We start from the raw sequence: 18,364 nt of genomic DNA on the forward strand, positions 1-18,364 counted from the left end.
TGAAGGTGAAGAAAGGCAAAGRGTTGGAGTGGCAGATTTGGGGTGTGATGGACCTCGAAAAATAGATGCTGAGAGGAAGGAGGAATCATGCAAACCACGGGGAAAGTGAGGTGTCAGGAAAGGGGAGTGCTTTTCACCAAGGCACCAGGCAGGTTTGGCCAGACAGGGCACCTTGAGATGTGGGAAGTGCCCAGGGCTGGAGAGAGCAGTGAAGCGGACAGAAGCCAGAATGAGATCATGGCATAATTTAGAAATATTTTTGCAAATGCTGCATCCAGTAAATTTGATGAAGTGGCAACAGTGAGTGGAGAAGCATGTGATAGCACCATTTCTGGTAAAGAGGATTTTTATTGGTTCTATTTGATGAGAAACACTAACATTTCAGAATTTGTTCCTGTTTTGCTTAGAGTGAGAAGTTAAAGCATCAGAGCATTTCAAGGAACAACACAAAAGTCCCAATGCTTTACGAACAGAAATACTGAAAAAAGGCAAAAAGAATCTTTTGTAAAATTGAATTCTGAAACAAAGATTCTCTGTTTTTTGATTAAAATTTGAACTGTCGTTTTTGCTTCAATTTTCCTCAGCATATTTTGAGAAATCTCTTAAGTAAGTGTTTTCTCTTGGGAATGTTCATTTGATCACAAAAAATAGATGCTGACTGAAAATAAGCTCTTTTTCCTTTAAAAAAAATTAAAAGTTCTCTTAGTTTGGTGTAGCATTAAAGCACAGCATTTTGCTTGAGGGTATTAGAGTGTGCCTATTCTGGGAAGGAAAAGCTACCAAAGACCTGGGAAAAAATATAAGGCTGAGGAAGAAAGCAATGAGGATATGGGTAGTGCCGAGGGGGTAATGGAGGAGAAGGTGTGAAAAATCTCTTTGTGGTGAGAGGGAGAGGAAATGGAGATTACAGCTGCTGACAGTCTTGTCGTCCTTTGCTTTGGCGGTGTCAGCTGGGCTTGCAGGGAGAAAGGGGCTTGCGGAGTGCACTAGGCTTCGGAGCAGAGCGGGGCCCGGGGAGGATCGCAGCGAACACAGCGCGTAGCGCGGCTGTGCGACCAGAGCTGGGGCCAGTGCTAGCAAAACATGAAAATCAGTACCATAACGCTTCCTGCAGAGGTGCTCAGCACCGTGGGGCCAGAGGCAGTTATGAGCCTGGCTTAGCACAGATCCGCACATGTGAAATGTTACTCAGTGAATTCAAGAGCAATTTTCCAGACTAATATAGCAAGCTACCTTCCTGCTGCCGCTTTATGGGCTGCAAATGGCCAAAAGGCTGCAGACCTTCCCTTAGCCAAAAGCGCAGCTTTACGCGAACTGCTGCTCTGTGTTGTCACTTGTTTGAGGTAAGTGTCAGCTGGGATCCAGCTGCTGTTTAAATCAGCGGCACAGGGGATGCTCAACACCTTGGTCAGGCTGTTTCACGTTTGGCTATTTATAACCAGAGTACGGTACGAATGTGAGGCACTGGCATTTCAGCTAGTTCTTTTCCTTCACACTGATATGGCCAGGCATTGCATGTGCATGAGATTACTGCCTGCTGTGATACCCACTACGAACTCTGGAGAATGGAGTGAATTAAGCCTAAAGTGTTTTTTATTACATTTCAGGCAGGTATTTTTATTACGTGTCAAATTTCATTACTTTATGATCATCAGTTACTGATTTTTCATCAGTCAGTGACTATGCTAAATAGACACTCAAAGCCTTTTACACTGGTTAAGAAAGTAATGATTTTCTCTGCAAAGAATCCTGTGGCTTCCTACAACAGGAAGTTTATCAGAATAAAATGAGAAGTAGCTAATGGTGGCTGCAGGATTTGTAACTGGCAGGCAAGCCTGGGCTGAAAGGAGCATTGGCTGCTTCTTCCTTAGCCTTGGATTTTTTTCTTGRGTGCATTCTTGTTTCCACTTACTAGATTAATTTAGGTTTTCAATATAGAATATTAATCTGAAGAAAACTAATTTCTTTTTGTAGTTACTCTAAACCAGAGAGCTCCTAAGCATGTTTCCAATATTTCTGAGTTGCCCGGATGTTTTTGCCTGGCTGAGCTCTCRAACTGAGACTTTCAAATCTTGCAGTCCCCTGCGCGATTCACACAGTACCTTACCAAGGGGAGGGCAAAGCAGAAGAAACACCGATTTGAGAGGGGTGAACTCTGCCACTTCGGCTGCGAAAGAGTTGCTCCTCTGATGAGTGGGCTCAAATCCGAGCCCGATGGAGGGAGCAGGCTGTGACCTGTGGCTGCTCCCCTTCCACACACGCAGCAGCGAGGAGCGATCCAGCTGCCAGAACCCRGGCCAGCTGTGGCGGAGGAACCTCCCGGCAGCAAAACCCTTCCAGCTCCGTGCTGCTCTCAGCATGGCTCTTGGGATGGAAAGCTCACATTTTCCGTAGAGCTGCAAGAGCCTTGGCAGTTAAATSGTTCTTATGTTTCTTTCTTCCTTTCCTGCGGTGATAAACAGAAAGAAAAACTTTCAGTGAATGCATGTGGTACGTTCTAAGAAGAGGAATTCTGGCTTGTTTCAACACATTAATGTTGATGTCTGTGAAAAAGTTGGGTCATTTTCTGTAATTTTCCTTTCTGCTACTGTCTTCCAGGTGCACACGTTCAGGGGCCCGCACTGGTGTGAATACTGCGCCAACTTTATGTGGGGCCTCATTGCTCAGGGAGTAAAATGTGCAGGTAACAGTGATTCAGTCTTCTTTTCTTAAGACAGTCGTAACGTTGTAACTATTTAATTTGCTGCCTGCCCCATTGGAAACCCACGTGGCAAGGGTCTGATCTGACCCCTGTTAAAATCAGAGAAGGAAACATTCTGCTGCAGATGATTTCAGGTACCTGTTTCAGTAACATCACTGCGGTGATGCAGAGCACCTTTCAAGTGCTCCTGGAGGGGAAATAACAGTAATCATCGTCGAGGGATTTTTTTTTTCCTCCCAGAATAGAGGAGGAAATAGATAGAGGAGTCGTTAGCTTTATTTCTTTTGTAACAGTTGTATGTGTTGGTACTGCGGGGCGTGATGTGCAAGGTAGGCAATCAGTACATCTCACATCACSGTGGTATCCAGGTTAGCTGTATGCGTAAGCCGGCAGGCTCGCGGTGCTACAGACCCTACGTTGTATCTCATCTTTGCARACTTAAAATAATGGTAAGAAAAGAGATGATGAATAAGAGATGTGTACAGAAATGTTACATAAACATTCAGATGCTTATGTATATATAATAAATGTATTGCACACATGGGAGTCACTGCAGGCATTTCTGGGATTAAACCTCTCTGAAGTAAAATAATTTGACAGTTTTATTGCTGTCCTCTGAAAAGAAAGGACAGTCAGCTTTTTTAAAGGCAAAAAGGATCAAAGTGATCAAAAATAGTTTACTGTATTTAAAAAGTATTTTATGACATTCTAGCAACCACATTTTTAAAAATGGCACAAAGAAATGTTGATGTACAAAGACCTGCATATGTTGCCCTGGAAACTGAATTTTCAAGCTAATTTAAGAAAATCTGCTTTGTCTAAAGCTTTCTAGAATCTTGTCTCAAGCAAATAAGAGAGCATTTTATCACAACACTGCAAAAATAATGTAAAATTTAAGATAACTTATAGCCAAAATGTGATTGAAATATTTTAAAATCCTTCCTCCGTAAGTATTTGAAATGTAATATCATATTGTTATCAATACACTGTGCACTGTCCACGATGTTGTATTATAGAAACATCTGAACAAGACTGCGGTTCTATTTTAAGAAATTATTATGTAAAAAGGTGTTTACTTCGGCAGTATGCCGCACTCCCTCCCCCCGAAGTATTTAGGGTTGCAGCCATGTATTTCACTTACTTAAATGTGAATGCAGATTTTTAGTACCTCTCAGGACCATTCATTTTGCACGGGGTATACAGTGCTAGAAGAGAAAGAGGAAGCCTGATTTTGCTCTTGGATCATCTACAGACTTACTTGGTTGCATTTTTACGCTGAAGTATTTACGAGCCAGAAAATATACTGTCTTCCTTTTTCACCTGAAGTAGATTCCTCAGTTTTGGCATTTAGGAGGAATACCAGATATATTCAAATTTTATTTTAAGTAGTTTTGATCCAGAAGGTCAATAAAGATGAACAGTATGAAGCTTTACTGTGCTACATGGCATTGTGGAATGAACAAAAAATTACTGCTTTTATAGTTAAACCTACATGCTTATGATTTTGTGCTGCTCTTTTTTTTTTTTTTTTTTTTTTTTTTTTTTTTTTTTTTTTTTTTTTTTTTTTTTTTTTTTTTTTTTTTTTTTTTTTGGTATCTGCAGCAGAGCTGATTTCCTATTTCTGTGCAGATTACTCTCAATTATGAGTTTCCAGAAACTTATAACTGGTTTTCTTTCCTGCTTATGAGGACAGTAAATAAATACTGTGTGTCTTTTTTCCTCTTTGATGGTATACAGGAACGTATGTATATTAGGTGACTTCACAGTTTTAGAAACTATAATCAGGGCATGCAGGACGGTCCCAGCAAGGCAAGGAAGAGCAATGGGCAAGACGGGTGGTGGTTCGATCACCTTGCTTCTCTGAAAATCAGATTTATAAACACCTCACTTCCTAAGCCTGGCAGATCTGTTTCCCATGTACGTTCTGAGYTGTTTGCTTGAGGTTGAAGGGCAGGAATATTGGGCTTTCCCAAGGAAATTATTTGCATCATATCCATCCAGCTGCCTGTCAAGCTCACTTGACAAGCTAGTCTCACCACATGGCTAACTCCTAGTCACTGGCCGACTTCAACAGTAGTTGACAGAGAATTTGGGGCTTCAAAGATCATTTTATTCTTAAAGATTTCAGGAAAATCAGCAGCTGGGTGGAGGAGAAAGACTCCAATCAGGGTCACATTAAGAGGGAGGCAGTAGGGCGGGCTCAGTCCTTGCTGCGTCTGCCCTGTGCTAAGCCACCAGCACTGGCGGTTCAGAGGCAGCCTGGGCACGTGCTGTGGTGGAGGGATGAATAGGACATCGGTACATAGGAAGAATAGCAACTASATAAGAAGGAGATATTTACAGTAGGCTTTTTCTTTGGGTTTTGTTTTGTCTTTTTGTAAATCAGTGAGGAAAGGSTGGTTGACTGAGTGTTCATTGATGTGGTTTATGTTGAATTACGGATTTTGAATTTTTTGTTTGTTTGCTGAGAGTTCGTCTGGTTGGATTTTTTTAATTTATTTATTTTAGTCCTGTTTTATTTCATCCAAACAGCTGAGTTTCAGTGTTCCTTTTTGTGCCTCATCTGCAGAAATGTTTACCTGCTCCTGTCAGCTAAGGCTGTACAAACCATCAGAGAATGAAGCTGTACAGATCTAAGCATATCGGAGGAAAGTCAGGTGCACAGATACAGTGAGGGCCTTTGTAGCAGGTGGTGAAATATAAGCAAGGAAGAACCCAGGCACAGTGCCACAGGTCTGGCTGAGTTTACATGGGTGTTAGTTTAAAAAAAGAATTAAATAATCATTTTGCTCCTGAACAGAGCAATTTTAATACTGAGATACAATAAGTAAGGRGCTGCATGAGGCCATTGCTTTTCAGAGTAGATTCTTACTTTAAAAAATTACAGATTTTAGCAGCAGGCAGCCCATGTACATTCAGATAGGGTACAATACCCCCCCAGAGAAGGCCACAGAATTTGTTCTGAGGTCAGCATAATCACAGAAAATATTTATGAGCAAAACTGCACGTACCATATGTAATTTTATACTTTTTAAAACATTCCTTTTTAAAACAAATAGTTGCACATCTCAAGAGAAATCTATCACCTGTACAGAAGTGATCAGTTTAACAAATATAAATGTATTACTGCTAAGCTCAACCATTTAAAATCCTGTTCTCAATAGAAGCCTGGAAAACATATGGAAGAATAAAAGTGTGGGACAGTCCAAGACTGCACAACAAAGATAAATGTCATCTGTTTCAGAAAAGAGTAGGAGGGACAGGAAGAAAAAGTAGAGCTTGTTTCTAATGGCTGATAGATTACTGTATGTTACACAAACAAGCTGATCCTTTGAAAAATAATAAACCAGAGCCAAACATTTGTAGCAATACATATCAGGCCATAGCAACCAGCTAAAATGCCTTAGCAACTTGAAAGTATTCTTTATTTCAGGCCAGCATGACTGAGCRTGTCCTCCCCAGCCAAAATATGTTCAGGGTCTTTTCAGATACAGTCCCATGCAGGCATTCTCTGRAAGATAGGTTATCCCTAGCTTAACCTTACGCAAACTCTACAGCAGATGAAGAACTTTTCCCTTACATGAAGACCAGAGGTAATGGTAGCCTCTGTTTGCCGTGTGAGCGTTAGTGTTATTGGTTGAAGTAAGGTGTTGGCCATTTTGACTACAGACATTTCAGGATTAAGGCAGGATATAAAACACAAGATTTTCTTACCTTCCATAGTTAAGACTTATGTCTTAATGTCTGGATCATGTCCAGAATTTGGATCCTGTAGGAAACAGATTGGTGGACTTAGTCTGATTTCTACTGTATGTATATCCAGAGCAAAACAGAAATCATTCTTTGTTCTTTAAATTTTACTCTCTGAAATTTGATTTTTATTTCATCAGCTTGTTTAAAGAAAGATTTATTTTCACAGAGTGAATCCTTATACTAAGCATCTGTCTCTGAGTCATTGGGTCATACTTCCATTTTTTGCATCCTAACTACAGGTGCTTAAAATTGTTGTCAAATGAAGACTCATCTGTATGCAAGGAATCTGCCTTTTCTTAGGGAGTGCTYCATCTCCAGGGCGCTTTCCTTAGGGCCCTTGCCACAAGTAGAGATGACAGAAGAAGTGTTTGAAGTTGTGCCACCAGCTTGTTTAGATGTTGAAGCTTAGTGGAAGCTAATGAAGATGCAAGAGTTTACCCCAGCTCAAGACCAATAAACTTTAAAAATGTATTTTTAATTACGTTCCACCTATGTAAGGCTCTCTGTGCTTACAGAGCTTGTTCCATTGCCCAGAATGCATTCAGGAGAGAAGCTATAACAACAGCCAAAGAAAACTAGCAGATAAGGATCAGGAAGTTCATTTTGTGAATGATAGGTACATGTAGCGCCCAGTAACTTTAATAGACACTAGTGCATATTATTAGAGACTACAGCATAGCGTTAACAGCARTGTCAGTGTACTACCCAGCTAGACTTGTCAAGCCACTTGTGCGGTTGTCCTTTCCCCCTCCCCACCCCATCATAACCATTCAAGGTACTGTATAATCAGCTCCTTCTTCRGTATYCTTTTGCTTATTGTACTTAATGAAYGAATCATTTAATCAGARGGGTTTTTTTAGAACTGGCTAGTTTTAAGAGCATTAATTAGCTTATGTTAAAGATCTTTTTGATAGGGTTTTGGACTGCTGCTTTTAATGTGAGACAGCACCAATTTCTGAGGCTTTATGTAAAACACTATTGTTGCTGCCTTGATACATTCGTTTGCTCTAAAGTGTCTCAGTCTGCCGCCCATGTAAGCAGTTGCCTGTCTTTGCTTTCCTTGGAGTGGGTGACCTATCTGTGAAGAGCTGCAGCTGAAGTGAATAACTTGCAGCTGAACTGTCACTGTGGGAGCAACCAGCTGGCACCAACTGAGCCCCAGTAGTATTGCTGCCAGCACTGGCAGCAGTGAACCCAAGGAGCTCATTTTCAGAAAAGTCGAAGGGTAGCTTCAAAGCAGCATTGTTTTATGACACTTAAATGTTTAATACCCATTTCATCAGATTCCTTCTCTAGCAATTGCAAAATGCACAATTACCCCATTTCCTTTGCTGTTTTGTTTTGTTATTAAATCATTTATATTGGACAGTTTATCATTACCCCACTGGTGTGCAAGGATGAAGAAGACCATAGAGGAGCCTGCCCTTCTTCAGACATTACTTCTGCAGGCACAGTGCCCCTGTTTTTAGTAACGGAACAGAAGGCCAGTGCTCYGGCGTTACCTCATTAAAGTTCCCCCAGGCAAGCTATTCTGGAGCCATATATTCTTGATACTAAGTCCCAGAAATGGCTTTAGCTCCAGGCCTACATGATCCTGGATGCTGTACCCAAGCCACCTGCATATTAGGGGGTGTCAAGGAGGCAGGCAGGTGTCATGACAGGAAGCTGAGGAAGTTTTGGACCAGACTGCCTGGGATCTCTCAGAATTTCCCAAAAACCAAGCATCTCCACCAAACAAATTCTACTGAAAGAGCATTTTGCTTGTGTTTTCCAACCAATTTTGGGGAGCACAGAGCTACATGTTTTTTTAGCTTGGGGTAAGGGGGAACTGACTTACTTTGCTTTTTTTTCCTTTTTTATCGTATTTAATAAGCCATTTTTATGTAGTATTAGGTAATTCTGTTGCTGAAAAACTAGCTGCCCTCTACAAATTCCTTCTTAACAAGTAATGCACTCTGGAGTGCATGATACAGTGGTATGGATGATGGCAGGTTTGGGGAAGCATACTGCTTATGTCTGAGGGCAGTTTTGCCATGACACTGCTTAACRAAGTGACTGAAGATGCTGGTGGTGCCAAGGTTGCCTCCAGGAGTGTGTTGCACATTAACAGTGTAATGCAGCGTGGCAATTCCAAAACAGTTGAGCGTTGCCTRGGTTGGAAGAGCTCGGGCAAGGAGAAGAGGAGGCAAACCTTCGTCACATGCCCCTGCCACGTGCTTGGAAGCACAGAGTGCAGCACGCAGTGCCGGGGAGGTTGCTACCTTCGTGTCCCTGTCCACACACAGTGTGTCTGAGGGGATGAAAAGCTTTGCTTTCTTTGYTACAGAAAAGAGCATTCGATTATTAAAGTAAAGCTACTAGTTTAGGATTGATTTGTGAGAGAGAAATTGATTTCTAACCTTTTCACCAGTGCAGAGGTAATAATGCTGATAATTTGTACGTGGCTAGAACTCATCACCTTCGCAAGTAAAGCTGCTTTCCAAAGGTGGCAGCATTACCCCATTTGTCAGGTACTGYACTAGAGACACGTCTCTCAAGTGGCCTGCCCAGGGTGCTACACTGTGCCAAGATAAGGAGGACAACCAGAGCCTTCAGAGCCATACTTCACACCGCTCCCACACTTCTTAGCATAAACYTCTGAAGAGTCTTTAAGACTTTGTGTGGATAGTGTAAATCTGCCTTTTAGCTCTTTAAGCTGCTCCTCAGAGTGACAAAATGCATACATTTTCTTTGGCATAATTCAAAGATATAATTAGAGTGATGTATATAGCATATGATATCATTCCTGTGGAGCATGATCAGTGGCCACATTAACCAGTAAATCATAAACCAAAAGAAATCTGAAACTGACTAAAATCAAATCAACAGTATAACAAAAAGCGACAGCTAAGTAAGTATATTTTAGTCTCTGTAAATATTTATAGTGTGTGCTTATGGGGCAGTACTAATGCACAGGCATGAGCAGAGCCAGAAGATGTATTAATATGAACACGTTATTTGTTCTTTCGGCTCAGTGGACTAACATCAGTATTAGCTGTTTCTAAAACATTACAAAACCTTTTTTCCAGGTATCATGAAAAGTATTATCAGACTGGTTTTAAATTTAGCATCTCTCATAGAAGTAATGTCATAGCCCATCTGAACTCCTAGATCAATATACTATTAAGGCTAGAGTAGCTTACRTGAAACTTTTAAAACTGTCATCTGAAATTACTCTTCTTTTCCTGAATTTCCAAACCTCCTCTATGGTCTTGAGTTTCTGATTGTATTTTATGGTGAAAGATGGCCATAGTTTGATGGCACTATAAAAAAGAGTAGTATGCAAGTCTAGTCCTGTGAATTCATCTCTGTATAGGGTGAAATTCTGATTAACCAAAATCAGCAGAAGTTTTCCTATTGACCTGCGTGGGGCCATGACTGATATTTTAAATCAGTCCCGTATCATTATAGGGTTTACGAGCAGATATGACACTTCAGGGGGATTTTGCTTTAGCTCCTCTCCAATCCTATAAGGAGTCAGTGGGTAAGCTCTGATGAACTTCTATAAGAAATGGATAAGACTCTTGATTATTTTAGAGTAGATCAGGAGTAAAGCTGCTGAAGTCAACTTAGCTATTATGGATTTATTTTGATGTAAGTGAAAATATATAGACTCCAAATTTGAAGTAACATGAATCCTCTTGGTCTTACTCAAGGAACTGAGCCAAATGATGAAGCTCGTGTGTAAGTAAGGCAAGCAGTTTTAAGGCCTGACCATGTGGAAGCACTCAGAGAGATTCATGATGAGATTTTCTTGTTCCTTCTTAGTTGATTCTAAAATAATGGTTTCTAAGATGTCATGAAGCATCTGCAATGAGAACAGAAGGCATTTGCTATCAATAATATGCAATTTGCAGTATAATTCCTGTTTTCTAGTATGGACAAGTAAGCCAAATTTACAGTAAAAGGTTGGCATGTTCTGTTGAACTCCAGAATATTCAATAGAAAAAAGGATTGACCTCTTGCCAGTATGCTTTTAAGCTTTTTTGAATTAGCAAAACAGATGGTCATCCTTCTATCAGTTTTGGCTGTGGTTATCAACTTAAATCAGAGACTAGTGACTGGAACGTGACTATTCTGCCTTTCATAAAGTATTGTCAGGTCAGGAAAAGCATCCACCCAGTAAAAAGCACAACACTGATGAGTTTCAGGTTCTTTGTTGGAACAAATAAAAACTTCTTGTTATAAGTTCACTAAAATCTTCAAGAATTATTTATTGATTTGGAATTGCTAAAGAAAGTAAGGTGAACTGCATTTACGTTAAGAGGTAGAAAAGAGCTTTGATTGTTAGAATGATACTGCACAGCCTAATATTATTATTGAAAATAATGTTACTGTATTTTGTAAGGATTATCTGAAATATTTTTAGGTTTTAAATATTCCTCAGGAGTGATTGTAACCCTTTAAGGAGGAGGCTGATACACAAAATCCAGTCAAGTGTAAAGGAAGAACAAAAGAGGTAGAAAGTCAACTTTTTCTTTTGTAATTATTGTTCTGGTATTAATGAGGCCACATGCAAAACCCTTTTGAATGTTTGAGATTAGCGGTAACATAATTATTTTCAGAAACAAGGTTTTCAGATTGAAAATGTATCTGTAAGGAAAATATTTTAATGAAATAAACCTTTCTTGTATATAAATACCAATGGGATGATCTCAGTGAATCCAATTAATTGTTTTAAGTCAAGTATAAGACACTTGGAAGCATATTTTCCCTTTTCTAACGTATTATAGTCTTAATTGGATTCCCATAAGCGTAACTCTGAGCTATCTATGTGAAGTAACTAATTTGCACCCAGAAAATTGCTAGTGAGTTCTTGTGAGACCCAGCCATCCAGTCTTCTACACATCGTTTCTGACAGGCATATTAGAGCATTTCTGTGTAAGGTTTTAAATACTTAACTTTTCGTACATGTTGGATAGGTGCCGCTTGCAGCAATTTTAGAAATTCTACATATGATAATTATGTTCGCTTTCATAAATTTCTTAATTTGCCTCTCGTCTGTGTGCACTTTAAGATACTGCCCCTAATTATGGTAACATGCTGTTGTTACTCCATGACCTCGTTCTCATTCTGAATGCAGAATGGATGGTACTTGCTTAATAGCAGTTATTCAGTATTTTGTTTTGTCCTTGCTAAACGTGTGACCATTGGTCATACTAATGGCACAATATACAAGCCTTACTCTGAAAGATGAGAAAATTTTCCTCTGCATTTCACAAACATTTAATGAATCTGTTTCTACACCACCCAAAGGAGGCAAGACCGTACTCTTCTTTCCATTTTTACAACTGAAGAACTAAGTATTTCAGGTCAAAAGTTTCTGGTGAATTCAGGTTCTCAATTTTAAAGCACTGAGGGATGTGATTTTTCAGAGTTCAGACAAAATATAATACTGGTCATATTTAAAGTGTACTTAAAGCTCCGCATGACTTCACTAATTTGTATGCTCAGAGTTTCTTCATTCCACACTCCAGAACTGTAAGTAGTGACTACATTTGAAAGGTTTGGCTTTACTGACTGTAGTAATGCTATACTTCCAAGTAAGGATTTTGGAGCATTTGAGTAAACGTGGAATTTAACTAAAACAACCAGGGGAAAAACACATGCTTTTGCTGTTGCAATTTCTTCCATGTCACAGATGGAGAAACTGAGCAAGTATTAAAAGCCTAAATGGCCAAACTGAACTTCTGAATAAGCTGTTGTGAGATGCAGCTTCCATGGCAAAGGCAGGAAGGCACCGTGGAGCACAGCGAGCCCCAGAGCTGGGGCAAGGAGGTGGAGCAGAGCAGCCCAGGCAGCGCCCCCAGCACTGCCTCCTCTGCGGGCAGAAGGAGTTCGGGTTATGGGACTTGGCCATAGTGTTGTCTGCAAAACAAAATCACATGCAGGTGTTAAATTCAGAATTTGCAGCTCCCTGTCTTGCACATTAATCACTCTTCTCAAAGAAGGGAGTCATTCCTGCATAGAAATAGCTAAAGAGAATTTTAATTAGCCATTTCATCTGGAGCAGGATTTGTGTAAGTTTTGACTGATTGAAGGTGACATGACGAACTCTAATTGCTGCCATGAGATTGATTGCCATGAGTTTCACACAGTCTAAGTGACAAAGCTGGTTGCTTTACAGGCTTATTAAGTAAACAAAGTTTTTAGCAGCAGGCTGTGGTGACTAGTGGAAATAAAACTTGGCTATAAATGAGTTTTACTATATAAAGAATGAAGTCAGTCTGTGAGGTATTAGTGAAAATCCAAGTATCATCAAAAGTATCACAGATATCAAGATGCTACTTGCTTAATAGCAGTTTAAAAACAGCCAAAGCTGTGTCTGCACAGTACCACGCYGCTTGTTGGTGGCTATTTTCTTGCAAACACCTAGGAGTCTCCACTGCAAAACACTAGCAATTTCAGTGAAAATTAAGTCATTTGGGACTGCATTGGGCTCCAGGCAGTGCAGAGGCCTGGCTCATTGCACAAGGCCTACTGACTGATATCAAAAGTTGCAATGTTTGCTTAGCTTAAAAGGGACTGAATTGCTCCACCCATCTTTCCTGTGTTAGTGTTGTTTTCCTAGCTCTTTTTTTCCACACTCTGATTATTATGTTTTACATGGTTGCGGACAGAACAAACATTTTTCTGTAATCTGATTTCAGTTAAATTTTATTTAAACTAAATCTCATTCTTAGTATATTTACAATAAAGCTGCAGATTTGTTTGTTTAAGTTTTGAACAACGAATATTCTCTAAGTCATTTTTAAGGTAAATAGAATTTAGTGACTGCTGACACTATGTTTCAAAAACCCTGCRAAGCTGCCTCAGAATTACCACTGCTGTGACATTGTAAATTCCTTTGCCAACCACTAAGTAACAGAAGAACAGCCAGTTCAGTGATCTCTGCGTCTGTTCATCCCTCCACGCTGCGGAGTGGGCCATGTCACTAACAACGTTCAACATAGACCACCTCACCTGGTGAGACAGTAGAGTTTCCTGAAATATTTAAGATCTCAGCGCTGTGTTGCCGATGTACAGCACAGTGAGGYTGAATCTTCATCTCCCCTAAAGTTGCTCAAGAACGTGTCTAAATGCCACAGCTTATAACTTAACACTGTAAAGGCTAGGGTGTCTGTAACGTCTTGGGAAGAAAGTTTGGATCATGGTAGAGACACATAAAATACTAGAGGGGAACATTCCTGAGCATTAGATCTTGTTTCAGAAAAAAAAAAATATGGGAATTTTATCATTTTGTGTTAAATCTTCTAGGGATAACAGAAATGTTTTGGAAAGAAAATACATGGACAACTACTACACGCTACTTCAGGTCTGCCCCCGTCTTATGCATTTGACCACTGCAAGGTCTTTACGGGAGTAGCAGTTGCAAGATGAGATCAGATCTTGGAGGAGCCGTGTATACTGACTTCACGACACATTTCACCAGACGGTAGCCTAACCATCCTTTCATTTTTTCTCTCAGATTGTGGTTTAAATGTGCACAAGCAGTGTTCCAAGATGGTCCCAAATGACTGCAAGCCAGACCTGAAGCATGTCAAAAAAGTGTACAGCTGTGACCTTACGACGCTAGTAAAAGCACACTTCACTAAGAGACCAATGGTTGTAGACATGTGCATTAGGGAAATTGAATCTAGAGGTAAGGCATAGTTAATGGACTGTGGTTACTTTACTGATAATCCATTTAGATTGATCTGGGTCATCTGGGTTTCTGCTGAACATATGATGGCTCAAAACAGATTTGCAGAAGCCATTTTATGACTGCCAATTACCCCGCAGAGCTGATATCATACTTTGTATTCTTTCATGGTTCATACCCATTTATAATTTTTCCAAGCTCTGTTAGAAATTGCTTAGTATCAGCCTAAGTAAAGCACAGAGCAAGCAGGGACATATGTAATGTATGTTTTATAATGCTCAGCACTAAAGAAAACATTTTGGACAATTATTGACTTGTAGTTCCATATCAGCACCTATCTTGCCTGTAAGATTTTTAGTTAAAAAAATAAATGAAATGCACACTAAATAATGATATGTTTCCTCCTGGTAGTACCCCCATCCCACGTTGGGTATTCTTTTCTAGAATTAGAATATTTGTTTTCATTCTGAAATAATGACTGAACATAGAGTATGCTAATCTCAGTTATCTGTTTATAACTAAGTTTTGATTTGTTTCATATATTTCTTCAGCTCTGCAGTTGTTTGCATAAACATAGTTTAATGCTGATACAACAAGGCAGCTAAAGCAGGGGTCAGGGTTAAAAGAGCCAAGATAARATTTCATTCTGAAAGAAAAACCTGATAAGGCTTTTAAAAAMCAGTCTGCTTTTTCTCCTTTAAAAGAGGAACATGGCAAAGAAAGATTGGTTTGAAGGAAAATGTAAAACTGATACAAATTTTAATCTTGTTAAAATGTTTGTTGCAGGTCTTAATTCTGAAGGACTGTACAGAGTCTCAGGATTCAGTGATCTTATTGAAGATGTCAAAATGGCATTTGACAGAGGTAGATTCTTTACAGTGTGCTCTAACTTTATGCTGGTGTATTCCGTATACCCCATTTTTCCGCACGGCCCCCACCTGCCTCATGCTGTGCTGCATCACCCTTGTGAAGGTGCTGGCTTGGTGGTCTAGAAGAAGGGGGGAAGGAGAGTTCCCCCATCAGAGCAGTATGTGAACCCCACTGTGGCCTTTATTGTCAAAATCTGCTTTCCTTCCAGCAGAATCTGTATTTCGGTAATGATGTCATACATAGGAAAGGACAAAGCTTTCTCTATTGCGGCCCTCGCTTAGAAGAGGGGCTACGCTCGAGGGGTGTGGGAAGGATAGGGCCACGGGTGAATTGCCTCAGAAGGGTCAGGCAGTTTAAATCCTGTCTTTCTGGGTGAAGTTCCAAAATAGTAAGAAAAACATGAGAGTGCAAATGAAGTTTGATTTATTTGTAGTTACTGTGAATATTTATGGCTTTAAAAAAAAAAGTCAGAGCAAACTCTTCTCTTCCCTGACGAAAGTCAGTGAGAGAAGCAAAGGCTTTCCAGCTGCAGTTCCTCCATCCCAGTAGAAATTAAAGCCAAAATCTGTGCTGGAAACTGTCCCTCTTCCATTGCTGTGGAGGACGGGACCTCTTCACAGAACATCTGCCCCTCTGCAACATGAGCGGGGTGGGATGTCCTGCAGAAGCCAACCTCTGGAGCTGTGTCCACTGCACTCAAGAGTGTTTAGGAAGCTGAACCTAAATGATGAACACATGTTTTTTACTATAAAGTGAGGAGGCTATGTACTAAGTTGGTATCCTTTCCTTTTTTTCCAGACTCCCCTAATTTCTCATTCACTGCTGACAAATGTGTTGTTTGGCAACGTGACATGTACAGAAATAGCTGAACTTCCACACGTTTCTCCAACATAGATACTGTTAGCACAGGCAGGTTTTTTTCCACAGCATATTTTTAACCATTTGAAATGGAAGAAGGATAGGATTCTGTGTAAAAGGCTTGATGTCTTCATCCTGAAACAGTGAACTCCACAATCAAAAAATATTATCTGTTTTGCATATAAAAGCCCAAATCTGTAGTTGTGTCCATTTTAATGCTTAAGCAACTTACAATCTTCCATTTGAATGCTATTTTACATCTGTTTACATTTCCAAGGCTTTAATGTTAGTGCCTTCTCCACACAGATGGGGAAAAAGCAGATATTTCTGTGAATATGTATGAAGATATCAATATTATCACTGGTGCACTTAAACTGTACTTCAGGGATTTGCCAATTCCACTTATCACGTATGACGCCTACCCAAAGTTTATAGAGTCTGCAAGTATGTATAAAGCATTTTTCTCCTGTTCTTCATCCTAGTCCCTTTCCTTTTGTTTTTGTGCATGACTTACCTATGGATTTAATAGCTGTCCCATCAGCTTTTCCCCTGCATGCCCTATTTAATGAGTATTGCAGGACTAAATATGCATTGCACATTCTGACATGACACTGTGGCGCTATATGATCATGGTCACGTTTTTTTTCTGCTTTGTCATCAGGAATACTTCCTTTTCATCACATTATGGAAAATACTGCTTTGCACGTGTTGTTTGAATCCTTAGTACTTGATAGTGATAATTGAAGTCTCTTATTTTTGTGTTGCCAGAATCAAGGTCGTTTCTTTAAGTGTTTAAAAGTAAGATAAAATAAAAAGTGGTTTGTTCCTAGAGATAACCATTTTCAGTGTCCCATAGGCTATGTCTTTACATGCTGAGAAGCACTTGTCATAAGGCTCCCCTCAAGACCAACCTTGTAGACAGTCAGCCTCTGAGTGTGGTTGGAGGCCCAGCTGGAACATCTCTCGCCAAAATCAYATCAGCCTGAAGCACGCCCTGCAATTTAGCACACACGAGCCACAGCTGGAAAGGTGTGAGGTAGCCGTGGGTACAAAAGATAGGCTTCCTGCTGGAGAAGGCTCTTTCCAAGGAGTATAGACACAGCTAAAGAAGCTGATAGTAAACTTCCCAGGACTTTTTGCTGTTTCTGGATTACRCCTGTAGATTATTTATGCAACACTAGCCTGGCCAGCAATGACAACTGCCAGGGGCTGTGTGTGGTTTTCTGGTGTTTTTTGTTGGTGGTGTGTGTTTTTTATTTTTATTTATTTTTTTTTTAGGAGCCTGCAGGGAATTATTTGTTAGAGTGCARTTTGTAGTGGGGAGTTTTCTCTGTCAAAAACCCATCATGCTATTCCTGACTGTGCTCTAAGCACCTCTTCAGGTGACTGAATTTTCCATAATGAGGTTTGAATAGGTTTTGGAAATAAATAATCCAGTTCAGCTAGTTCATCAAGGTCCCCATCTCCTCTACAGGCCACTATTCTTGGCCTTTTGTGTCTGAATTCTGGCTCTGTATGTGGTGACAATAAAACATCTGTGTTTCAGAAACCGCTGATCCGGATGAACAGCTGGAAATTCTCCATGAAGCACTGAAACTACTGCCACCTGCACACTGTGAAACTTTAAGGTATCTAATGGCGCATTTGAAGAGGTAAGTGGACTGTTTGGAAAGAAGGGAGCTGAACTTATTTTTAACAAAATCCATGTTAGGACCACCAGACAAGTCTGGGCAAGACCTGCAGAGCAAATTCTGGGTTGCTTTTGGAGACTACAGAGGGAATGTTAGACTGCACAATAATGGATGCATAAACACTGTTCTTTCTCCCACTTAGAGCGCTCACAAATTGCTTGAAGAATGTAAGCCAGAAACCACAATTCTGAAACAAAAAGCTATCTACCTAACAAATTTGAACTCTAAATATTTACAGTAAATAGGAATTGCCTTTAGTAATCCTGTGTATAGGAGTAACAAGTAACCTGAGCAAAGAACTAGTAAAACTTAATTGCTACAGTTTGATGTCTTTTCCCTCTAAGCCTCTTCTACCCTGGTCATCTCTGACACTCTAAAAAAGATGTCTAGACTTGAGCTGATGCTGATTAGCCACAGTGTGTTAATTGGCCATTTGGTCACACCTGCTGTATGGTCTGCCAGCCATTCCTCATTAACTTAGTTCCTCTTATTCCACCTGCCAGTTTCTCAAAACCATAGGAAAATAACATCTGTTTGAGATTTCTCTGTCTCCCTTGGATATGGCTGAGATTGGTCAGTAGGGTCAAAAGTTATTAGAGATAAACTGACTGGTAAATATTGAGCACAACTACACAAGTTATATTTCCTTTAGGAAATTAGAGGGGGGAAATGAATGTGGCTTGTTAGTGTATCAGTTTCAGTTTCTCAAGTGATATAAGTCAACAGTCAATATATAAGAATCRCTCTTTTCTTTAGAGAAAGGCTTTATTTTAAGCTCCTCTCTCTTCTTTTTTTCCCCCCCCCTTTGCA

General features: G+C 40.0%; 1 protein-coding gene across 1 annotated transcript in view; it reads left to right on the forward strand.

Moving 5' to 3' along the window:
• The window catches only part of CHN1 (chimerin 1), a 113,138-nt gene that overhangs the window by 91,857 nt on the left and 2,917 nt on the right, over positions 1-18,364 (forward strand). The window contains exons 9-13 of the mRNA XM_085321959.1: positions 2,599-2,683; positions 13,962-14,135; positions 14,922-14,999; positions 16,170-16,307; positions 17,410-17,515. Coding sequence (XP_085178085.1) covers positions 2,599-2,683; positions 13,962-14,135; positions 14,922-14,999; positions 16,170-16,307; positions 17,410-17,515 — 581 coding nt within the window. The remainder of the gene's footprint in view (positions 1-2,598; positions 2,684-13,961; positions 14,136-14,921; positions 15,000-16,169; positions 16,308-17,409; positions 17,516-18,364) is intronic.

This window comes from Rhea americana, unplaced genomic scaffold, assembly GCF_003343005.1.
Source record: "Rhea americana isolate MKP2758 unplaced genomic scaffold, rheAme1 scaffold_12, whole genome shotgun sequence".
Lineage (NCBI taxonomy): Eukaryota > Metazoa > Chordata > Aves > Rheiformes > Rheidae > Rhea > Rhea americana.